This window comes from Protopterus annectens, chromosome 5.part0 (assembly GCF_019279795.1).
Source record: "Protopterus annectens isolate FY-2018-M chromosome 5.part0, PAN1.0, whole genome shotgun sequence".
Lineage (NCBI taxonomy): Eukaryota > Metazoa > Chordata > Ceratodontiformes > Protopteridae > Protopterus > Protopterus annectens.
The window spans coordinates 684,083,493-684,109,910 of NC_056735.1; the positions used below are offsets into that span (position 1 = coordinate 684,083,493).

The following is a 26,418-nucleotide window of genomic DNA, read 5'->3' on the forward strand; positions in this document are numbered from 1 at the left end:
TTCTGGCGGACCCCCTCTGCCCCTCAGGCGGCATCTATTATTGTTCCCTCCTCTGCCGCAGGAGGGAAACTCACCACGTGCGTCAGGCATGACTCCCTGGGGTTTGCGAAACCATGTTTTTCCACCCTTCTGACCTTTCGGGTATGGTCTAGATGGGGTAGAAAAATGGACTCCCAAGGCAGAGACGGTCTTGCCTTCCTGCTCACACCTGGTAAGTGTATCCTTCACCTGTGTTCCAAACAAAGCCGAACCATCAAAGGGGGTGTTGGTGAAGGATGCCTTGAAGGGGTCAGCAAAGTTGCACAACCGCATCCAGGCATGCCGTCTCAAGGCTACACCTGTGCCTGCGGCCCTACTCACCCCATCGGCTGCATAAGAAATGAGCCGGATGGAGGAGTTAACTATGGAGTTAAGGGTTGCCAGCTGGGAGTTGATCTTTTCCTGAGACCCTGCAGCAGATGGATCCTGAAGGGTATCACCCAATTCCTTAAGGATATCCCTTTGAAAGCGGGTGAAATGGCACAGGTAGTTCAGCGACCGCATGAAAAAGGTCGCTGAAGAAAACATCCACTTCCCGTACCTGTCCATTGTCCTAGACTCTTTATTAGGTGGATGGACAGGGACAGAAGGATCAGCCAACTCCTTCTTAGTGGCTGCTGCAACCACCATGGCATCAACCGAGACACCCTTCATAAGAATCTGGCTGTAATAAACTTTGTGGGCCTCCGGCGAGTTGGTTCCACTGTGTCCGGGGCCATCCACGCCTTCCTAGCCACTACCTCCATGAGTGGGTCGAAGGGCAAAGACACCCAGGAGGTGGAGGGGCGAGAACCAAACGCATCCAGGTATACCGACTCATCCTCGGAGGGGTTAAGGGCAGTCCAGTTCTCCCTCTGCCTAAGGATCTCAAGGCTGTCTGAAAAGGAGACATCCTCAGAGGGGGACCTTGGGGACCCTTCCGAATCCTCCAAGTCGGTGTCTGAGGTGACTGACTCGGGGGCAGTCAACATGTTTCCTCTTACATTTTCTCTTCCAAGGGGGCTCCTCTAAATGATCAGGGGAGGCCTCGGAAGAGGAAGACACACTCAATGGGGCAACCTGGAGCGTCTGTTCTCCACGCTTGGGGTCAGGAGGGTGAACAGAGACTGACGTAGGCACCATGGGGGGAGGAGCCGAAGGAGCTGATCGTGGGTCCGACGCAAGAGTCAGTATGCTCCTCATGACCTCGAAGGCACCCCTATCGGGCAGAGAGGATGGTCCCCGCTCCGAAGAGATGAGAACCCCCTCCCGGCACCAAGAGTGACTGCTCCGAGGCCGATGGGGCCGAGCTCACCTGCGCCGTGGCACCGAGAGGGAGAACGGGCTCGGACAAGGGTCCGATGCCACTCACCCCCTCGGAGCCAACGAGGGAGTCTCGGCGCCCGGATCCCTCCACAGAAGGAACCAGTGAAGAGATCGGAGCCGACGAAGGAGACGAAATGTGTGCTATCGGCTCCGACGTACTGACGATCCGAGCCCCAACGAGCTCCGGCTCCGAGCATAATGGAAGAGTCGGAGGAGGAATTGTTGAAGATGTAGGGATAGCCACAGTCTGTTGAGAAGGGCTAGATAACATTTGGGCAAGTGCCTGCGACTTTAGGAGTCTACTGACCACCCTCTCGAGGTCGTGATCAGAAAGCCTGGAAGACCGAGAGGAATGTGACCTATGGCTTCGCTCCCATTGTAGCAATGGAGATCTCGGAGCCAAACGAACAGACTCCAAAGAGGGAGATCTCGAGCATTTTTGGCTCAGAGAAGGCTCCGACACTACAACAGGAGCCGACTGAGATCTTAAAGTGTCGGTTCCAGCCGGAACCGATAAGAAGGCAGCAGCTCCGCTTGGCAATGGCTCCAAACAGGGAGCCGACGGCTTGGCGGGCTTGGAGGGTTTACCCAACGAAGGCTTAGTCGGGGACCCTTCAGGCTTAAGTAAGCCTCTCAAAGGAAGTTTGTTCCTACGCTCCTGCAGGATGCTCGGACTGAAGGCATGACAGACCGAACAAGAGTCCTGCAGGTGTAGGGGGCCGAAACAATACACACAAGAAGTGTGACCGTCTGTCAGAGATATCTTCTGACAGCACGAGTCACACTTCTTGAAACCTAAGACCTTAGTATCCTTAGACATAATAACATTATAACAGGGTACCAAGGAAAAAGGAAACTAGTGCCAAACACACACACACGCACTAGAACTAACTCTACAATATATAGTAGTAATAAGAGTAATAATACTGCTATAAGAAATACAGTTAACAAGACTAGTAGAAATATAAATATAAATATATATAAGAAAAAACTAACTCTACCCTAAAGGGTGGGGGAGGGGTGGGGGAGAAACTCTGAAAACTACTAGCAAAGAGAGTTTCTAAATGGGATTTTTCAAGGGATCAGAAAGGGGACACTAAAGGAAAAATATCTAACCAGAAATTAGCTATTTATATCTAAATAAACTTAGTAAAAAAGTTTTATACGACCTGGAGCCGGTAAAAACGCAACCTCGCAGCTGAAGCGACAAACGAGATCTGGGTATTGGACGCCTAGCATTGTGGGATATAGGGAGAGCCTCAAGCCGGTAAATAGCTCTCGAGCTTTAGTATAGGCCGAGCGATCCTCGGCTCCGAACCCATCCAGCAAGAATGAAGGCGAGATTGACAACTTAACATCAAGCAGTGTAACATTACTGCAAGCAGAAAAATGAAGTACAGAGGAGCTGTGACCAATTTTTGAAGATCATGATTTTTTTTATGCTACTTTGCAGCAACATCTGCTATTCATAAAGGACATTAAAAATGTAAAAGAGTAAAACTCAAGTATAAAATGACTTCCAGTGGTTCAAAAGATATTTTTCTTGAGGACATGTAGATATTTACTAGCAGAAAGCTGGTGATGGCTATGTTAAAAGAAAGTACAGTTGATTAAATAAACTTACCATGACAGTAGATGTTCAAACAGTTGCAGTAGCATACGCTATTTAGGTCATATCCTGCCAACAATATAACAGCTGTCCAGTTTCCAAAGCTTTAGGTCATCTTCCATGTCTGCAAACCCTTATTTAGATCTAGGAGAGTTGTATAAAAGTTTGAGCACCAATACCGCACAGCTTTCTTTCCCCAGAAAAAGGGAAGCTAGAACCCTTAAAGTAAGGGATATGCAGGGAGAAAGGAATGATAATTTGTCCACATCCTGCCATAAAAAAAAAAAAAAACAAATAATGAGAAAATGGGGATGGAGGGAGCGGCTTCTGCAATAGTGATCTATGTGAACATCTATTGTTACAGTTAAGTTTACTTGTATAACCACACTGGTTCATTAGATCACTGTTGCATTAGCTTAAACAGTTTGCATAAATTACCAATGCTTAGACAGACAGCAAAAAGGAAGACTGAAATTAAGAAGCCCATAGCGAGTGGTTCTTGTAAAACCTGTCCTAGAACTGGAAAATTAATCAATTTAGTAGTGTTTTGTAAAAATACGCACTGATGACCAACTTGTTGCCTCTATAATGTTTTTAGAATCCGCCTGGTTCTTGGCACTGAAGAAGCCAAGGCCCAGATAGAATGAGCCCTAACTTTACCTGGCAGTGACTTGTTATGGTTGGCATAACAAAAGTAATAGCATGAAACAGTCACTTGGAAACTTACTGTTTCAACACTGGTTTCCCTTTCTTACTTTCACAGAAAATAAATAGCTGATTGGCTTTCCTGAAGGATTTAGTTCTGTCAAGATACTATCCGAGTTGTCTATGAATATCCAGAGTAAGCAAGGTTCTTCCTCCCTTATTTTTGATTTAGTTCTGTCAAGATACTATCAGAGTTGTCTATGGATATCCAGAGTAAGCAAGGTTCTTCCTCCCTTATTTTTTGGATCTGGGAAAAGACATGGAGATTAACAGATGAACTTCAGATACACTCAGAAACCACTTAAGGCATAAATGATAGATTTGTTTTTACAGACACCCTATCTTAAGAAAAAAGACAAAGTGGACCCACTATAAAATCTTTGGACTCGGATACTCTTCTTGAAAAAATTATAGTAAGTGTCACTGTTTTCCAAGTTAAGAACCTCAAAACAGCTGATGAGCTGATTCAAAAGGAGACTGTGTTTATTTTTACAAAAGAGAATTAAGACACCAAGGAACAGTCTTATGATTCCTAAGTGGATGGTATGCAGAACCCCTTTCAAAAATATTTGACATTTTCACAAAATGAACATTTCTATACATTCTGCAGGCAGTCTAATAAGCTAGGCAAGATCAACTTTCACAACCGTATTATATCCACACACACACACAAACGCACACAGTAATTCGGTTGACAGCTTACCCTTTTTATTTCTAAATGTGTCATCATGTCACACTGCTGCTGTGACTTACCTCTTTTTTCTTATTCAGTATGGTAGGTCTTATTCAGACTAGGTCAAAATGTCAGGCAGCTCAAGCTAAACTTGAACTTCCCCTAACTGCAAGGTTCTTATATGCACATTTACAAGAACGGTCAAAAAGAATGGCATTGGCTTCCTCAATATATGGGTTCATATCCGACTCGACCATTACTACAGCTCGTGGAGACAAACAAACTCTCGAGCTCCTTTCCTACCCATTATGCACCATGCCTAACTCCCCTCTGATCACATATATTGCTTGAGAGAGGAATTTTTTTTATAGTCTTTCTTTCTCTCTATCACTCAAGTTCAACTTGGAGTCCTTGAAACTTTCATTCCTCCAAAAGTTGCTTGAAGTAAAAGGAGGGGGATGGAGTGTGGAGAGATGAGGAAGAATGAAAATGGACAATACAGATGGAACATTATGGTAAGGACATAACTTCTTAATCTGATGTTAATTTTCATTCATTTCTCAATGTATGGGACAGATTCCTCAGCTACCTAAATTCCTGGGTGGAATATAAGGAAGGATAATCCAGAGTATGGTTGAGCCAAAAGCCACTCGTTCCCTCGAGGCCAGATCAAATTTGTAATGAGTGATAAAGGTATGAGGATTTGACCAAGTAGCATCCACACAAATATCATCCATGGATGTTCTAGATTGGAATAAAGTGGAAGTAGCTATAGATCTGGCTGAATAAGCCTTTAAAGGTTTTAGTAGAGGGAGATTCAATTTAGTATAGATAAAAGAGATGCAATCTGTCAACCATCTGGTTATTTATTTTATTTATTTATTTTACATTTGTTAACCGGGGGTGTCTGACTGAGCCAAAAAGGCCCTTTTTCAGTAGAGGCCCGGGGAGAAAAGCTCCACAAAGAAAACTTAGACACATTTAGTTATTTAGACATGATCAGTATACACACAAATTACAAGAGACATGTTTTTACAGTGGTATGTGGCACATAAACAGTTACAGTGGAGAGAACAAACAAAAAATATTAATTTTAAAAATAAAGGTAATTAATAGATTTGTGGTCTACAGCTGAAAATTGGAACATAGGTAGAATACATACATAGTACACAGGTACAGTACATACATTGTAGATTAGACAGTGTTTGTGAGTAAGATTGAAAACTATTATCAAGTGCTCTAGATTTGGTATGTATATGTTATCCGCTTTCACTAGCCTGGGGAGCAATCATGGCACTGCCAACTTTGCTTGAGATGTTGCCTGATGAGGTCTTTAAAGGATGCTTTGGATGATGTGTTTTGAATGCTAGTGGGGACAGAGTTCCATTTTATAGCCATTGAACTACTATATAGTGCATCTCCAAAGCTATTGTAGCTGTTGGTGACGTCTAGTAGCAGTTTGCTTGATGATCTAAGAGGCCTTTTGGCTGAGTGATGTTGTACTAGGTTTTTGAGGGCAGGACACTTATTGGGGAGGTAATAGATAGAATGACAGAGGCAGAGATGATTGTAGGTTAGGAGGTTGGGCAGTTCAAGCCAGTGTAGCTGTCTCAAAGCAGTACAGTGATGAGTTCTATATGAGCAATTTGCAGCAAAGCGGGCAATTCTTTTATAGCAGGCTTTCATTTTGCTTAGTTCAGTTTTGTTGAGATTAGTCAGAATGGGAGATGCATAGAGTAGGGTGGATAGAAGTTGGGAGCGAGCAATGGCTGATCTTGTGTTGTTGGTAAGAAATGGTTTGATACGGTAGAGTGACTCCAGTTTGGCATGTGCTTTTTTAATAGTTAAGTTGAGATGACTATCAAATTTTAGGTGGGAGTCTATGGTTATGCCCAATAGCTTAGCCTGTGCCACTGGAGCAACTGGAGTAGCATTTGTGGAATAGATAGTGAATTGACTGTTAGTGTTTTTCTTAGAACTGGTTATAATCATAAGCTGAGTTTTCTTTGGATTGAGGATAAGTTAGGCTTTGGTAAGGTAGTTTTCAACATCAGAGAATGCTAGTTGAGTTGTTTGCAGGAGGGTGAGAATGTTTTGTGCAGCACAGATTAAGATAGTGTCATCTGCATACTGAATTATAGATGCATGCTGTCTGGAGGTATGGAGGTAATTTGTGAAGACTGTGAATAGTAGTCATCCTAAGACAGAACCCTGTGGGACTCCTATAGTTATGGACAGCTGAGGAGAGAGAGAATTTTCCCATTTCACAGCATGGTACCTGTCAGTTAAGTAGCTTTGGAACCAGGTAAGAGTGGAATTTGATAGATGATATTGGTTTAGTTTGTTTAGCAGGATTTGGTGTGAGACGGTGTCAAATGCTTTGGACATATCCAAAAAAAGAGTTGACACTTGTAGGCCTTCATTTTTGAGACAGTTTACTGTGTCTGTGAAGCAGAGGAGGGCTGTAGTGGTACTATGGGAAGGTCTGAAACCATGCTGAGTAGGTGACAGGATGTTGCTGTCTAGGAGATAGTTTAGCATCTAGGTATGGATGCATTTTTCTAGGATTTTGGCCAGGGGGGGAGAGTAAAGCAATGGGTCTGTAGTTATTATTAAGTTTAGTGGAGGTCCCGCCTTTATGTATGGGTGTAACATAGGATATTTTCCAGAGTTTGCGCACATAGTTTTCAACAACTGAGTGGAGACTGGGATAGCAATAGCATCTGCTGTGAATTTCAAGAAATAGCTGGGGAGTAGATCGGCTGCTGTTGATGAGGTTTTTAGTTTGGAGAGCATGCTTTTGATTGAAGTGGTGGAAACTGTTTTGAGGGTAAAGCTTGTATTAGTGTTATTTGTGTTGGGGGGATAGTGAGGAATGAACTGTCTTGTGATACTAAGGATAGAATTGAGTTCACAAAGTGGGAGTTGAATTGTGTTTCGATGGAAACTTTAGTGTCAGGGGTGGTTGGTTTTGGGGTAGCCTTTTGGGTGGATTTTAGTAGCTGGTTTACATTTTTCCAAAATTGTTGCGGGTTGTGTTGGTATTTAGTTTGTAATGTTGTGTAGTAGGATTTTTTGTCCAGCCTAATGCATTTTTTTGCATGGTTGCGCAGTTCTTGGTACTTAGTTAGGCTTTGTGTTTCTTTGTTTTTTTGATAGTAAAGCCTGGCAGTGTCTCTGGACTTGAGAATTTGTTTGGTTTCTTTACTGAGCCAGGGATTTGTAGAGGTTCTAACCTTGATTTTGCACAATGGAGCAACAGTGTCTAGGTGTTGTAGAAATGTTTTGTTGAAATATGCTACAGCCTGGTCAAGTGGGAGGGTTTTTAGGGGGGGTCCAGTCACAGTTACACAGTAAAGTGTTGAGGACCTCAGGAGAGAATCTTTTTGTGTTTCTAGTGGATATATAGTTAGTGGTTTTGCATATGCTTGTTCTACTACGTATAAAGTATATTATGTTATGGTCACTTAAGGTGTCTGGGAGACTGCCTGTGTGAGGGTACAATGTGGGGTTGTTAGTTAGGACCCAGTTAAGGATGGATTCCCTTTTAGATTTTTTTATCACATCTAGTTGGAATTTGGACTAGCTGCTGGTAGCCATGGAGATTTATTAGATTACTTGGTGGTTCTGATACACAGGTGAACCAATCTAGGTTGAAGTCCCCACAGAATAAGAGTTTCTTGTGAGTATGTGGAAGAACACCAGGATAAGAAGTCTTCAAGGCTAGCAGGTGTATTACCATGTGGAATATAGATCACAATTGTGTTGATGACCTTTTTAGGGTGAAGCCGAAGTTGTGAGATAAGTATGTCCCAATTATTGGGGGAGGGGTAGGAGTTTGGTAATTGACGGACAGTTAAGTTGGACTTGTACAGTAAGGCAGTTCCACCCTCTTTACAAAGTGGTCTTTGTCTAATGATATTGTAGCTGGTAGGGAGAACTGAGTTAGCTATGTTTTTATTTAGCCAGGTTTCTGTTAAAGCAACTATGTCTGGGGAGTAGTGTGCTATTGCGGCCTGGAGTTCAGGTATTTTATTTTTGATACTTCTAATATTAATATTTAGCATTACAAGATGGTTGGTTTTCCTGCTGTTGTTGATTTGCCCAGGGATGAAGAAAGTGGGGGTGTTATGTTCTGACATTTGTGATGGAGCAGTTTGTGTTGGACAGGATGGATTTGGGCCTGGGTTATAGTTACCTATGTGACCGATTCCCAAATCTTTTGATGTGCAAAGGAAACAAAGATCTGGTCAGTTTACTTCCATTGCTTTGTTCTGTGCAGGTAGAAGCACAACTGTGGATGAACATCCAGTAAGTGCAGCATATACTCTCCTTTATTCACAAAGTTTGGGAAAAATACTGGCAGGTTAATGCAGGATTCTGACAACACCATAGGTAGGAAGGAAGCAGGGGTGTAGCCAGAAATTTACATTTTGTACTCATATCTAATGATGTCATCCTCAACACCCACCTATCATTTTAAAAAATGTACTAAACTCTCAAAATGCCACCCCCTAGACATATAGGAAGGGAGAAGGTTATTTTCAACTGTTAGCATTTATACTCATAAAAAGCTCTTTTGAGATGTGTATCACACAAGCACTTGTATATTTCTGTGTTGTAAATATTCATTTACACAGTTCTAAACATTCTGTGCTTTCTGAGTGTTGAAATTTCCAAGAGGTGCTCTGAAAAATGTTGTATGCATTTGAGTACACCAAGTATGCTTGGCTACATCCTTGGAAGGAAGCACTGTTACGCAAGGTGACTATCCTTGTGGAAGACTAAATATGGGGCTTAGAAGATAATGTTTGAAGTTCTGAAATTTTTCTAGCAGATGTAACTGCAACCAAAAAGATAGTCTTCAAGGTTAAGAATTTTAGATCACATTTAGCCACAGGCTCAAAGGGGGATTGTGTCAAGGCTTGCAGTATCAAATTTAAATCCCATGGTGGTACTGGATCTTTGTAAGTAGGTCTAAGTAGAAGAGTAACTTTCAAAAATGCTTTGCATAGTTTAGAGGATGCTAGGGAAGAATTCTGAAACCCCGTATGGAAATTTGATATGGCTTCAAGTTGGACTTTGATAGTGGATGAACTAGCACCCTCACTAAATAAATTTGCTAAAAATTCAAAAACAGAATGTACTGGAGCTGAAAATAGTTCTAACCAATTCTGCTCTGCCCAACAAACAAATCTTCTCCATTTGCTTCTGTAAAGTTTCCTTGTATTGGGGTTACAGGATGACAACAGAATGGGACAGGTGAAGATAGCATAGGTTGCCTGGCTATCCCACGTGCTCAGCTTGAGGTTTGAGATGTCTCAGTGAATCATGACTATTGGGTGAGACAGAAGGTCTGGAGTCAGATCCAGAACCCAAGGTGGGTACAGCAGACGAGGCCAAATGAAGGGGAACCAAATTTGTCAAGGCCAGTAAGGCATAATGAGGATGACTTTGCTCTTCAACCTGGCTGCTTTCTGCAAGACTTTGGGAATTAAAGGAGTCAGATGATAAGCATACAGAAGACTGGTGGGCTAATAGTGGAGTAGAGCATCCCTTGGCGACTCCCCCAGAGGGGGATTACGGCAAAGCTGCTGCTGCACATGTTGTTTAGGGCAGATGCAAAGAGATCGCAGCGTTGGGGTCCCACGGATGGAGGAAAAAATCAGACTGCCACTTTGTTGGGTTGCTTAGAGGGTAGTCTCATGAGGTAGTCAGATTGTCTATCACAGATTGCGGTCCATCACACTGGACTTCCCCAAAATATGCATTGCAATTAGAAAGCAGTTGGAAGAAATTGGCCATTCCATACCCTTAGGGTTTCTCAGCACAGGGGGTAAGATCTGGTTCCTTCTTGTTTATGTACCAAATTAACATGGAAAAAAAGGAAATCACTTCTCTGAAAAACCTTCCTTCTCTGCTGTTGTATGCTTGAAGGCGCTGCAGTACCTGCGCCTCTCTCTGCACTGAGTTACTCTGTAAGCAAGTTAAACTTCGAGGATACCTGTAAAACTACCCCCAAAAACGCTCTCCCAACTGCTCCAGAAAATATCAAACACCCCCTTATTTTTCCTCTTTTTCCTCACACCCCTTGTTTTGGGACTGCCTGACGGAATCTAAGAAACTCTCTGCCCTGAGTTGATTCCCCTGCAAAAACTCAGCTCCAGATACCTGTAAACCTACCTTCAAAACCTTCCTCCTTAACTGCTCCAGAAATATCACACAGCTAAGCAGGCTTCTCAGCTGGGAATCTACTCTTGTTTTTTGGACTTTTCACCTACCGGGAATCTTAAGAACCCCTCACCTGAGTTACCAACTAGCTCAAAACTTCGAGATACCTGTAAACCTACCTTCAAAACTCAGCTCCCAACTGCTCCAGAAAATATCAAAATGCTTTTGGGGCTTCTCAGCTGCCTCAACTCTTTGTTTTTGGGACTTTTCTTCACCCACGGGAATCTAAGAAACTCTCTGCCCTGAGTTACCCCTGTAAGTTAAACTTCGAGATTCTGCATCAAACAACAAAAAACTCCAGCTCCTAACTGCTCACTAGAAAAATTTCAAACTTTTTTACAGGTTTCTAAAAAGGCCTCACGCCACTTGTTTTTGGGACTTTTTTCACCCACGGAATCTAAGAAACTTCAAACTCAGCTCTCCCCCTGCAAGTTAAACTCGAGGAGCTAAGTAAAATCTACCTTCAAAACTCAGCTCCTCCTAACTGCTCCAGAAAATATCAAACAGCTAAGCAGGCTTCTCAGCTGCCTCACACCCCTGTTTTTGGGACTTTTTCACCTACGGGAATCTAAGTGTTCCCCCTGCCCTGGCTACTCCCTGCAAGTTGCAAACTCTCTCGAGGATACCCAAACCTACCTTCTCAAAACTCAGCTCTCCTAAGAAACTCTGCCTAAAATATCAAACAGCTACAGGCTTGAGGATACCCTCACACCCCCTTGTTTTTTGGGATTTTTCACTGCTCTGGAATCTGAAAACCTCTGCCCTGAGTTACCCCCAAGGCAAGTTAAACTGAGGATACCTGTAAACCTACCTTCAAAACCTTCAGCTCTCCTATGTGCTCCAGAAAATATCAAACAGCTAAGCAGGCTTCGCTGCCCTGGCCCCTTGTTAGTTGGGACTTTTTCACCTACCGAATCTAAGAAAGCCCCCTCCATTATCGCAGTTAACCCATTAATCACTAATGTTTTGGTCTATAAATGTTTGGTAGTACTTAGCCTCGATAGACAGCAGCCTTAGCCCTCCACCATCCACATTAGTTGTACTTCTCTCCAAATATTGCCTCAAGATATTTCGGCGGCACAAGACCAGACTCTCTTGCAGATCTCTATGTTTCTGTCTAAATCTGGATACTTCCCTCATATATCTCCTAACTCTTCTAGGCCACTCTAGCTGTAATCACAGCTCCTTCCAATCTCCTCTAACTCTCATACTTCAATTCTGCCCAACACCTTAGTCCTTCTTCCTTCCTACTCTGCCCCACTGTGAACCCTCTCTGATTGACTCCAGAACCCCTGGACCCTCAAATTTTCCTCCGGCCTGTTTCAGCCCCAAGGGCTCACTCCGGGCCTCCCCCACCCCACCCCCAAATCCCACCTACCCCCAGTGCATCTACTAATATCTTCTCCCCATAACCACACCCTCTGACACCTCACATCCAATCCAATAATTTATTAACACCAACTACCCTCCCTATCCCCACCTACATTAACTCCTAATTATCGCCCTATCTCTCTATCACTTAAGGCTTTCTATTCCTTCTCAACTCCAATCCCAAGTAACTCTTCTTCCACCACCAACCTTATACATTCATTACTATATACTCCTATATATGAACTTATTATCTCTCTTTGCTCAAACATTTACCTCCCATCTATCACATAGCAGTATGCCCTTAAGCAATCTAACACACTACATCTGACCATTACTCCAGTTCTCCTTCAGGTATCTGCTATATTGTCCCAGCCTATCCCAATTCACTCCCAAACCTAACTCCTCTCCACTATGCCCCCTCTAAACACCCCCTCTTGCACCTTCTTTTCACTATTACTACTATCCCTCCTTATCCTCCCTTCTACTGTCTCTCCCAAATCCCACAATTTCACCCACTCCCCAAGTAAGCCTTTCATATAACTAACCCTCACAACACAGCCTCCTACCCTCATCGCATTTATTTCCCTCACCTATATATTCCTCTGAAAACCCTCCTTCACATAAGCTTATCTCCCTTATATTCTAACCCTTCTGCCATAACTAAATACAAACCCTCCAATTCACACAAAACAACTCTTACCCTCATCTAAGCAATAACTACCACTACATAGACCGTTATATATTACACCTGATATCCAATTTTATATCTGAGACATCTATCCCAACCCAGGCCCCACCTCACTACTACCAAGCTATAAATAAATCTCTAAAATTCAATTTCCACAAAAGCTCAAAGCATAGTAAACAGTACTTAACCTACATGCTTTCACTATATATAATAAACCATTATCCTCACTATTTCAAAACCTCATAAAACCACACATTAAAGACTCTGAAATATTCATCCTAATATGTCCATCATAAGAAATTCCGCAGGGACATTAAAAAAGGCGGAGAATAGCCCTTATATACACTTATCTCCCCAGTAGTCACACCATATAACAAACCTACCCACACACTTTAACAATGCCAACTTCTCCTTACAATGCTGCAAATCAGCCAATTACAAACATATATTCATGTTTCCTGGCCATTCCACCATTAGGGATACACATTTCCAATAATTTGAACTCATCCTTCTATGGCTATCTAGTAACATACCAACACTGGAATAATCCTAGGAGATGCTGGCTAACTGGGCCTTATACAGTCTCCCTACAAACCCACCAACATCAACCCTACAATTTCACACAACTGATCACTTGGTAACCCACCCTGCTAAAACCCTCCAATGGGGAGAGTATTGGATTGATTCTAGTCTCCACCCCTCACTACTTCACCTCAACACTGGAACTCTTCCCTCACCCAATTTGGTGACCACTTACCCACCTTTACCCAATCGCTTCCCACTCATCCTTCAGCATACTCACAACCACATTGCATAACTGTGATCACAAAACTTAACCCAGTAATCTTTTCAAGCTCACTGTAAGTAAATTAATTGAACTGTCTCCAAAGACTATCCCTTGGATGACTTCTGATGCGTCAAAACTCAACTTCTTGGTTATACTCGACTCCCAAGCCCCTTTAAGGACTGAAAGAATAAAAACTAAATCAGCCCCATGGTTCTCCAAACTAACTCTTGCTATCATGAGACATGGAGACAAAGCCTGTACTACCCAAAACACAAGACAACATCACCTTGCAATCTAATATAACCTCCTCCAAAAAAAAGTAAAGAAACTCACATTTCTGATCGCCAAAAACTACTCTAACACTCCCAAAACCAAAAATAAAAACAACCCACAGAAATTTGAAAGGGATCTCAATCCTCCTCCACCCCCAGCAAACCAGATACTCCCAGACCCAAATGCTCCAGATCAATCTACTTAGCTACCCAATTCACTCTCTTCTGGGCTGATTCAATTTCTAAATTAACCCTCTTCTAACACACAAATTTACTATTTAATATACATCATCCACACCCACCCCACTATTCCTATTTCTATACCACACTCCCTCTCACCCACTGACTCCTACCCTCTTCTACATCCACCCCCATCCCCAACCCACCTACCCCAAAACTCCCCACCCTGACTGCCCCCTTTCCTCATTAAATCCTATACCAACATCCACTCATTAAAATCCTCTTCAGAAATTGAAAACCATGTACCAATGCTCCCTGATAATATCCCTAGTAATAGTCAGCTGCTTCCTCTGCCTAATATATTCCTTAATTAACCGCTTTCCTCTACAAGAACACACAGTCAAAAAGTATGAAAAACAAGCCTTATTATACCTTCTACATGGTGGTGTCAATAATAACATTACTAATTTCCGCCCCATAGCCATCCTGTCCCCATTTCTAAACTCTCCAGAAAAATGTGTCCAACTTCAGTTCTTCCCTCACCTCCCTCCTGTTACAACTATAACCCGGCCATTGTGCACAGCCAAAATGGACCCACCATAAACGCGACAAGCCCTCCTCCTTCCCTTCGAGGTTGTAAACTGCTTATCGTGACTTGAAAATTGTTTCAAGCAGTATTTGACCTCTCTCCAAAGCCTTCGACACATCCCACATAAAGGTTCTAAACAAACTCCAAACTTCACCCGTTCCTCCTCCCTCTTTGAACTGGTTCTCTAACTACAGGCAAAACAGAAGCTGCTGTAAATGGAAAAAGCTTCACCTCCTCTTTCCTTGGTACCCTGCTATGACCTCCCCTCAAGGCTCCATACTGGGTCCGCCTTCTTCAACATCTTTATAAAATGACTTCCACAAATCTATCCCTTTCTCTAGCATCATCCAATATGCTGGATGACCAACCGTCAATATCTGTTCTTGGCTCTTTCTATTAATACCCTACAAACTTTTTACAAGATGCTGATACACACAGAACAATGTATATGTAATCATCTAGCTCTCAATGCTTCCAAAACCAAATTAATGTTATTTACTCCTTCCAAAGCCATCTCTGTACATGGGTACCTTCTCACTACTACCTACAAAACTCTGTTCTTGAAATAGTATCAGAAACCAAACAATTTGGGGTCCAAATCTATAACCAACTGAAATTTAACTCCCACCTGCAAATTAACATCAAAAAAACACACCAGAAACTTGGTATGCTATATAGACAGAAATCACATACCTCACATCTGCCACTAAAATCACTCTTTCTACCTCCTCCTTCCTAATAATGCTTGCAACTATGGTGCCCTCCACTACTAACTAATCTCAGTCCTGTCTAAGTCAACAACTTACCTCCTGTTACATAAATAACAAAAATCGCAAAATTTGCGTAAACCAGCCTAAAACCTCCACCCACACTACTGCATCTCCTCCTATAAGCTAAATGGTTAGAACTTCCCAATCAACTAACTATACCTAACTAACTCTAGCCCATATGCTTATTCTCAACCCCAACTCTCTGTCCCTCTTCTGGCCTTTAAAATGTAATCTACCTAACAGGAGTTCTAAGGTATCTTAATCCTGTACCCACTGGCACACACAGACCCACTCCTCATCCCCCAGGCAAACCTTCTTTCTGACCGTAGCCTCAGCCTCTGGGAACCCCTACCCACCTATCCGCACCACCTCTAAATAACTCTGCCTTCAAAAAGCTCTTCACTTATCTAGCTTCTCAGTGGGAATGCTCTTGTTCTGGGTTCACATACAACTAACTCTACTTTATTTCACCCTCAATACCATATTCCTACTTCTATACCTTGGATTTCCATTATCAGTATTATATCACATTTATTTAATTCTAGTACATTTCTTTCCTATTGTTTTAACTGTTATAGACTGCTATTCTATCTGAGTGAGTTCTACACAGAACTTGTTTACACACACACAACTCTCTGTCAAGTATCAAAAACGGTTAAAATGTTGTAAATACCTTCTGTTATATGAAAATTTCAGAGTTCAGTTACACACATTGTAAGTGTTAAAATGTTGTAAATACCTTCTGTTATGGAGCTTTTCTCCCACACTCCATTGAAAACGTGTTCTTATGGCCCAATGGACTATCCTTTAAAAACCAACATCACACAAATAAATAATAAATAAAATTGTGCCGAGAATAACAATAGAAATCTGCAACCTCAAAAAGCACTTGTCCTCAAGAACATTGATACATGCAGATTTTTTTCTTAGGACAAAGTATTTTTGGACAGTCTTCCCCAGCAAATGCCCCCACCCCCCAAGCACCCACCTAAGAAGCTACTAGTGGTCACTGCGGCATTTGGCTGAGGGAATGAAAAGTACGCCAAAGCAGAAAGTGTGACCAAAAAAAAAAGAATTGTGCATGCCTTAATTATTTTATTCAACGCATTCTAGTTGAGAGAGAGAACTGACCACTGTGTTTGTAACATCCATTGTAGAATTCTCATCCGATATTCGCTAAAGGACCAGGAATTCACGCTGCTCTACAATGATCCCAGAAGTTCTGTAGAATCAAGAGGGCTGAAATTTTGGTACTGCAAATTATTTTCTTGGCCTGACTTAGTAATGTTTGTGCTCTCAAAAGGGGAAGTGATGTTACCATAGACACTGCGTTGAATATTGCTCTTATGAATTCCAGTGACTGGGTTGGCTGTAATTGTGATTTGTTGTGATTGATAGTTATTCCAAGATTCGGAATGTTCTGCAACACTTTTTTATAGGCTTGTACCAGCTGATGTCTGGTTGGGCAGTACATTAAAAATCATTCAAGTATGGAAACGTGGAATCCCTGCCATCTCAAGTGAGCTGTTAACAGAATTGTTACTGTGAAGAAGGTACTAAGCTCAAGTATCCAAAACACCAAATACCACGTTAAGAAACTAGTTTAATATGAAACAAGCAAAGCTTTCGGATCTACACCCTTTACCAATGCTAATACAACAATTATACATTTAGCTATTTAAAAAAGAGCACAAAACATCATGTGACTACCGTCAGCAAATCACATGAATACAGTTTAAAATAACATCACACAATATCAATATAACATTTTAAAAAAGTAATAAAATAACAATAGAAATAACAAATAAAAATAATCAAAAAAAAATCAAAGTTCACGGGGCATACAACTTCAGTAAATGCCAGGTGACGCAGTTAAGGTTCGATGTTTATCACAAGCAATGTTCCACTATTTTTAGAAGATTACATTTTAAACTTCAGGAATTCAGTCGTACTACTTAAATAATTCACATAGCTACATAGTTCTTCATGTGTACCTTTCCAGACGATAGAAAGTCTACAAAGAATGGGTAAAAACAAACCTTCCCACTATGAATATTTAAATCACTACATACATACTTTGACTCCCACTGATGGAGTACCAAATTTGCATAAGTATTGGCGATGGAAGTACCCATCGCTACCGCGGTAAGTTGTAAATACAATTCATTATTAAATAAAAAAAAACGTTCTTAGTAAGAACAAGATAGTTCTTACTAAAAAAATAGTATTACATTCCTTGATGTCCATTTGGAATTAAAATTAGGTCATACAGAAACTTCTATCCATAAGAAAGAAGTACATTCCAGAAGATATTTGCATAGGCGTAGTATGCATGCCCCGCATGTATTTAAAGGAATATTAAGAGTGCAGTTTAGTAGGGCCAGTTGGTTAAATACAGACAATGCCACATTCATTAAGCAACTGGAGGATATGAAATCAGAGTTTTTGGATAGTGGTTACAATGAAGGTTTTGTCTTAGAAATGATTGAATCAGTGAAAAAAGATAGAGAAACATCCTTGAGGCCTATCTTTAATGTTGATCCAGGGGAGACAAATTCTTTACATAGATCTGCACCACATGATAATATGGTTAGATACATTACTACTTTTAATCTTAGGACACAAGCTGTTAGAAACATTATTGAAAAAAAATGGCCAATTTTAATGGCTTCACCTGAACTTAGAGGAATTTTAAATGTAAAACCCCTTTTTTCATATAGAAATATGATGAATTTAAAAAGTAAGATATGTTATAAGGACTTTAAATCTACAGTGAAGCGGCAACCAGAAATGAGAGTGGGGACTTATAACTGTATGAGTTGTACGTGCTGTACTGACATATTAGGTAAAGGTAGTGACTTATTTATACATCCTATTACAGGTACACAATATACATTTAGATTGCTGGCTAACTGTAATACTGCAAATGTAGTGTACTTAGCTACTTGTGATTGTTGCCCTTCATTTTATGTGGGCAAAACCACAAGAAGATTTAAAGAGTGCATTATAGAACATAAATCGGATATAAAAAGAGGAAAAGAAACAAATGCGCTAAGTAGACACGTTATTAGTAAAGGTACTACTCACAAGTTTAAATTTAGAGTTATAGAAATATTTTATAAGGACATAAGAGGAGGTGATGTCAATAATGTATTAAAGAACAAAGAATAAGACTGGATATTGAGGCTAGCAGCTGATAAACATCCAGGCCTTAATACTGCTGTCACCCTTAAGCCTGTGTTACTGAAGTCGCAAAATAGTGAACTTTGATTTTTTTTTTTTATTATTTTTATTTGTTATATCTATTGTTATTTTTATTACTATTTTAAAATGTTATATTGATATTGTGTGATGTTATTTTAAGTTGTATTCATGTGATTTGCTGGCTGTAGTCACATGATGTTTTGTGCTCTTATTTAAATAGCTAAATGCACAGATGTTGTATTAGCATTGATAACAGGTGTAGATCTGAAAGCTATTGCTTGTTTTGTATTAAACTGGTTTCTTAATGTGGTATTTGGTGTTTTAGATACTTGAGCTTAGTACCTTCTTCACAGCAACAATTCTGTTAACTGTGTGGCGTTTTTTGGATTGTTTCAGTGAGCGGTGAAGAGACCAAGAGAGCAGATACAGCCAGACTTTAGAAATAAAGTATGGAAGCTACTTGCTCAGTAAAGAACTTCCTGTGTAAGGAAGGTAACCCCTTGATGCATATGGCGTCTGGGGTTACAATTGCTATAAAAGTACAAACACAAGGTACAGAAGACTTTGGCAGACAGCTGGAACTTTTAGAGGAAAAGGTGGGGAATTTTAAGTGCTTTTATTGGCAGCGTTTGAGCTTTATGGTCTATCTTGATATGGGGATAGTGCCACGAGGCTTACGAGTTTTAAAGATGCCCACTTATAATAACATGTATCCTGACCTTCTGAAATGTTGGCAACAACTTAATTTGAAATTGGGCTTGGATTATATGGCGCTAATGAACGACTTTTTTCAGAAAATAGAAAATGAGTTAAAAGATGATATTGTAGAAATGGAAAGCAATATGATGGGTATGCTGTGTTTTCCTGATATGCTGGTGAGCTATCAGAAAATGATAGAATGGAGCAACTGGATGATAAATTGGAAGCTGTAAAGAAACGTAGGCTACTTAGGGACATAGGCGATTTTCAGAAGGGCCATATTTTTTCATGGCCAAGAACTGATCATCGTAACTCTGAAAAGCAACTTCAGCTAAGCGCAATTCCATTTATGATCTAGATGAGTTTTCTGATAAGGTGAAAGGAAAATGAATGAATCAATCAGCAGCTACGGAGGTTCCGATGCCGCAATTGGTTAATCAACTTGTGGATATTCCACCCACTCATGTGACTCCAGTAACCAGCAAGACGGTGGATGCAGTGGTAACTCCACAACCTGTAATGAATGCTTCAGTTGAAATAAATAAGGGGCAGCAACCAATTCTGAAAGCAACTGTGTTAGGGACAAGCAAACAATTCCAGTTGGAGGAGCTGGAAAGGATACAGGAAAGGAGTGCCTTGCGTGGACGCTCGGTTCAGAGACAAGCCCCAAACGGACAGAAACGGAAAAACGACAGCCCACTGAATTACCGCAAGTTAGTACGACGATAATACAAGGTACTGTGAATTTGTCTAGTTTTATGCTGACACCATCGATCCTTTTTCTATTAGAGAAAGGCCTGAATTTTATACCTGCAGCCACAGATGATTTAGTGTCAGCATTAATGGACCTAAAACTCTTTTCTAGAACTTTAAATGAGAGTTTTATTTAAAGATAGTCATATATAACAACTAGGATGTAAGCGTAGAAGTACGTACATACCTATAAGTATGCCAATAGTAACTGCTTTCCATGAAACATGAAGCTGAATTAAGAAATATGTATGCTAGTAATAATAATAATAAAAAGATGTACAACTTAACATGTGAAGAACATATAGCTCTGAAAATGTTAGAAAAGGACAATACCATAGTAATTAAACAAGCAGATAAAGGAGGAGCTGTGGAGTTCATGGTTCGTGTTAATTATATTCAATCTTTGGAGTCTCTATTGGGTGATGTTAACACCTTTAAGAAAGTGACATTGTTAGAAGTGAAACAACTTATTAGCCAAGTTAATATGGCTATTTATGATCTTCAGCTTGCTAGTGATATAGATCTAGATTTGTTTCACTATTTTACGGTAACGTATCCTAGAATACTACGATTCTATGGAATACCCAAAATACATAAGTCACTAGAAGCACCACCAATGAGGCCGATAGTTTCTGGGAAAGGGTGGGTAACAGAGCCCATTTCAATATATTTACAAAAGCAGTTAGGTCAATTTTTGGCCGGTTGCCCACCTGTGCTCAAAGATACCACATACTTCATATCTAAGTTACGTAAATGGTTTGAAGCTTTAGGGGGTTACTGAACTCATTGAAGGGGAATATTTTTTGTAACTCTAGATATAGTTTCACTATTTACAATAATTCCTAATAATTATGGTATAGAAGCCATAAGAGAATTTTTCACAGGTAAAGGAAGTATGTGTGCTAGGGCTATGGAGAATATCTGTCAATTGTTGGATCTGGTTCTTACTAAGAATGTTTTTTTATTTAATAATGAATTGTATTTGAAACTTACCGGGGTAGCGATTGGTACTTCTATCGCCAATACTTATGCAAATTTGGCACTCCATCAGTGGGAGACAAAGTATGTATGTAGTGATTTAAATATTCATAGTGGTAAGGTTTGTTTTTTACCAACGCTTTGTAGACAACTGGTTTATCATCTGGAAAGCTACACATGAAGAACTATGTAGCTATGTGAATTATTTAAATAGTATGACTGAATTCCTGAAGTTTAAAATGTAATCTTCTAAAAATAGTATTACATTCCTTGATGTCCATTTGGAATTAAAATTAGGTTATATAGAAACTTCTATCCATAAGAAAGAAGTACATTCCAGAAGATATTTGCATAGGCATAGTATGCATGCACCACATGTATTTAAAGGAATATTAAGAGTGCAGTTTAGTAGGGCCAGTAGGTTAAATACAGACAATGCCACATTCATTAAGCAACTGGAGGATATGAAATCAAGAGTTTTTGGATTTTTGGATAGTGGTTACAATGAGGGTTTTGTCTTAGAAATGATTGATTCAGTGAAAAAAGATAAGAGAAACATCTTTGAGGCCCATCTTTAATGTTGATCCAGGGGAGACAAATTCTTTACATAGATCTGCACCACATGATAATATGGCTAGATGCATTACTACTTTTAATCTTAGGATACAAGTTGTTAGAAACATTATTGAAAAAAATTGGCCAATTTTAATGGCTTCACCTGAACTTAGAGGAATTTTAAATGTAAAACCCCTTTTTTTCTTATAGAAATATGATGAATTTAAAAAGTAAGACATGTTATAACGACTTTAAATCTACAGTGAAGTGGCAACCAGAAATTAGAGTGGGGACTTGTAACTGTACGAGTTGTACATGCTGTACTGACACATTAGGTAAAGGTAGTGACTTATTTATACATCCTATTACAGGTACACAATATACATTTAGATTGCTGGCTAATTGCTGGCTAAATGTAATACTGTAAATGTAGTGTACTTAGCTACTTGTGATCGTTGCCCTTCATTTTATGTGGGCAAGACCACAAGAAGATTAAAAGAGCGCATTATAGAACATAAATTGGATATAAAAAGAGGAAAAGAAACAAATGCTCTAAGTAGACAGGTTATTAGTAAAGGTACTACTCAAGTTTAAATTTAGAGTTATAGAAATAGTTTCTAAGGACATAAGAGGAGGTGATGTCAATAATGTATTAGAGAACAAAGAATATGACTGGATATTGAGGCTAGCAGCTGATAAACATCCAGGCCTTAGTACTGCTGTCATCCTTAAGCCTGTGTTACTGAAGTTGCAAAATTGTAAACTTTGATTTTTTTTTTTTATTATTTTTATTTGTTATATCTATTGCTATTTTTATTACTAATTTTAAAATGTTATATTGATATTGTGTGATGTTATTTTAAGTTGTATTCATGTGATTTGCTGGCTGTAGTCACATGATGTTTTGTGCTCTTATTTAAATAGCTACATGTATAGATGTTGTATTAGCATTGATAAAGGGTGTAGATCCAAAAGCTTTGCTGGTTTCGTATTAAATTGGTTTCTTAACATGGTATTTGGTGTTTTGGTCTCACCTGAGCTGCCATTGTTGCCATACACTTTGGTGAACACCCTGGGGGCTATGGTGAGACTAAAGAGCAGTGCTCTGAACTGATAATGCGTGGCTCCCAACTGGAAGTGCAAGTATGTTCATTTTTATGTGATAGTACGCATCCTAAAAGTCTATCGAGCACATCCAGTCATATTTGTTCATGAATGGCAGAATGGACTGAACCGTGGCCATCCAGAACATGGTATGTCAAACCAATTTATTCAACACGCTGAGATCTAAAATTGGTCTACGGTTTCCTGTCGTCTTTGGCACTAAAAAGAATTTTGAGTAAGTTTTGGATCCTATCTGGTCTGGAGGAACATCTTGGATGACTCTTTTTTTCCTAGCAACTTTTGAATTTCCAGTGCTGCTGCCTCCCTCTGATTGGATGGAACATTGAGGATTTTTCTTGGTACTGGGAGTGAAAAGGAAAATGGAATAATATAACTTCTGGAAATGATCCTCTGCACCCAAGTGTAGTTTGTTATGTTTCGCCAGGCTGGGATGGTGCAGGGATAAGTGACCCCTTACTGCCTCTAGAGGCAGGTAATCAGGCCTACATTCAAGAATGCTGAAAGAGTCGGTCAGAAAATGAATCTGTAGACCTCTGGTTTTGCCAGTCTTCTCTACCACAGGGGTGTCATCTTCCATTATAGCTCCCCCCCTCTGCCTCTCATGTAACTATCTCCATGCATGTTCTGGAAAGGACCCTGGGACTTCCTAAACCACATTTTTTCAACCTCCCCATTGATTCCTGGAAAAGGTCTTTGAGGGGTTGAAAAATGTATGCCCATGGCAGATAGGGTCTTTCCATCTTTCTCACACCTGGAGAGTGTCCTTCACTGTGTGGCCAAACAAAGAAGTGCAGTCAAAAGAAGCACTAAAGAACAAGGACTTGAAGGGCTCTGCAAAATCACACAGGTGCATCCAGGCATGCCTCCTGATGGAAATGCCTGAACCTGCAGCCCTTGTGGCCCCTTTTACGGCATGTGAGAGGAGCCTCATCGACAAATTTGCAACAGGTTGAAGGGCAGCCAACTGTGAAGCCACAGAAGTTTGAGCCTCTGCAGTAGTGGTCCTTGAAAGGGAGTTTGAAAGTTTTAATTAAGGCCCTTTGCAACTTCATGAAGTGTGCCAAATAGTTCCGTGACTGGATAGCAAAAGTCGCTGAAGCATACACTCGCTTCCCAAACCTGTCCAGAGCAGTAGATTCTCTACTGGGGAGTGGACAGTGGAACTCTGTTCCACGAGTTCCTTTTTTGTAGCTGCTGCCATGATCATGGCATCAAATGGTACTCCCTTACTCCAATGCTCTCTCCTTACTGATGGAGCCAGAATCCTGTCTGGTCTCTTAGAGACTGGGTCAACCATATCAGGTTCCTTCCACACCCACCTAAAAACCAAATCAAAGAGTTCATCGGTGGGTGGAGTGACCCAGGAGGTAGATGGGCCAAATCCTGAAAGCTTCCAGAAATACTAAGTTTTCAGAAGACGGTTTTGGGCAGACCAACCATCCTTCTGTTTTAGGATCTCAAAGATATCTCCAAATGAGACATCATTGGGTGGTAATTTGGGAGACCCTTCTCCCTGATCATAGTCAGTATCCTCAGTGATGGACTCCTGGGGGGAGTCTAAGTGCCTCCTCTCTCATGTCCTCTTCCTAGGGACTTCTCCAGCGGGATGATCCAGAGAAGTAATGTAATAGAAGACAATACCCAAGCTGGGTGGTCTGGACATTCTGGCTTGGCTGTCCCAGTGGTGTAGAATGCTGAAGATCATGGAGTAAAAACAGCAAAAATGTCAAAGGTGGATCCAAGGAGGAAGGACCTGCCTGACTTGCCAGAGCAGATAAAACCCTCTTCACAGCCTCAAAAACCACCTGCTCCACACAGAAGGACACCAATGTAGCCGAGAAAATGAGTTTCTGGTCCACCAGCTCCCTCCACTCCAAGAGCTACCTGCCCGAGGTCCAATACCAAAGCTCTGAGAGGGAGAGATGGCTCCAAAAACTTCTCTCTTTGGCTATGACACATAAGAGCCCTAAACACTCAGATCAGAGGACTCTAAACCCACAGCATGGGTCAGAGGAGGAGTATCTACTAGAAAAGTAGTCTATGGATGATGTTCCTGACCCGATGGGGTAGGAACGATGAAGACTCCCCTCTGAAATTCTTCTGTGACCAGTTTCCTCACTATTCTTTCCACATCAGCTTCTGTGATACTTCTGGAGGAATGAGATGATACTATTAAAGGGGGTCCCAGAGTGCCCCTCAAGAAATGGAGAGGGCATCCTAGATGGCAGTGGGTCCACTAAGGGGGAATACACAGTCCTAACTAGATACTTCGGATCTGTGATACTTTTCTTCAAATTCGAGGAAGGAACTGCCAGAATTTTTATTGGATCCAAGGATGGCTGGATTGCAGGTGATGCCGGATCTGATTTGGAGTTGGAGTTCAGTAATCAGATATCTAGTCAACAATAACTAAGACAACACTGAAGAGTAGAAGAAAAGGCCAGCAAAAACTTTTTTTTTTTTTTTTTGGAAATGAAAGGAGCTTGAGCGTGTGTTCGTCTCCGCGAGCTGGAGTAACAGCTGAGTTGGATTAGACTGTCGGATTTGAACCTATACATTGAGGAATGAGTGAAAATTGACATCCAATTCTGTAATTCAGTATTAGTACGACTCTTAACTGAGGCAAAAAAATCCCTTTTCTGGGTCAAAGCACTGGTATCAAGGGGTTTTTTGAGCACTGCATCCAATTAAGACAATGGCAACAAGGCATAGACTTAGCTGGAGAGACCCCTGAACACAAGCATTGCTCAGGACTGATGGAAAATAGTATTGAAGAATTTGAGATCACCTATTAAGTTATAAAAATTCAGGATCTTTGCATGGAAGTACCTATGCAATTTTTTATACTATAATTAATAAACATTTTCCAGAGTGTGATCCACAATGCTGGAGATGTAAATCAGGGGAAAGGGAAGACTTGTTTCATATTTTTGAAGGTGTGATAGGTTGGTGGATTTTAGATCAACCCAGGGAACTTTACTAGCACAACTTTGTTGAGATCAAATAATGCTTTCAGAAGAAGCATACTTTTTTGGGATTGGTAAAAAAATGAAATAATCTCACTGCATACTAGGAAATTATTTTAGCTCACAGTTCTTTGTGCAAAAAAACAATTACTAAAAGGAGGAAATCTCAAGATTCCCTGGATTTAGAAAATATAAAAGAGCTTATGACAGATTTGATGAGTGAATAAGAGGCACTCAAATCAGAGAGAGAAATAGAAATTTTTTGGAAGATGGAGCAGATGGCTACATTACTTAGACTCAACTGAAACATGCTGATTAGCATACTTTGGGGTCATAAATCTAATTTTATATTTGTTGACTGAAATAAAGGTTATGAGACACACTTAAGGATGGCAGAAGCCCTCTGGTTTTAATATGCTCTGTTTTGTTTTTCCTTTTATTGTAACTTCCTGAAATCTAGTGTTTTAACTGTTTTTTTTTCCTCTTTGTAAAACAGATGTTTGATTAACCAGTTTCTCTGAACTTTGAATATACTGTTCATGTGCTGTTAAAGAGAATAAAGTAATGCTAAAAAAAAAAATAATAAAAACAGTCTGGGTCGGGGGCAGGGGTGTGTGGTCCCTGGGCAGAGAAGCTGAACTGGTCAAAGATGAACCTGGACAGACGAATAAGAAAGACCAGGGGATAACAACATACAAAGTAGAACTAGAGACATCTTAGCCTTAAAAAAGTCTCGGTTCACACCAACTAGAAAATATTTTCCACTTACTCATACATGATTTCCCAGTAGCAAGTATTGTTAGGCCTCTTATAGGACCTAGAATAAAAATTCTCTTTCTCCAAATGATAAAAACCACGTTTAATGTAATGGAGAACAGACGAACAAACTGCAGTATATACGTTAGCGCTTTCGCGTTGT

General features: G+C 40.6%; 1 protein-coding gene across 1 annotated transcript in view; it reads right to left on the reverse strand.

Annotated features, from left to right (window-relative positions):
- Positions 1-26,418, reverse strand: part of OFD1 (OFD1 centriole and centriolar satellite protein) — a 1,865,993-nt gene that overhangs the window by 1,643,059 nt on the left and 196,516 nt on the right. Inside the window, exon 6 of the mRNA XM_044072530.1 lies at positions 7,545-7,562. Coding sequence (XP_043928465.1) covers positions 7,545-7,562 — 18 coding nt within the window. The remainder of the gene's footprint in view (positions 1-7,544; positions 7,563-26,418) is intronic.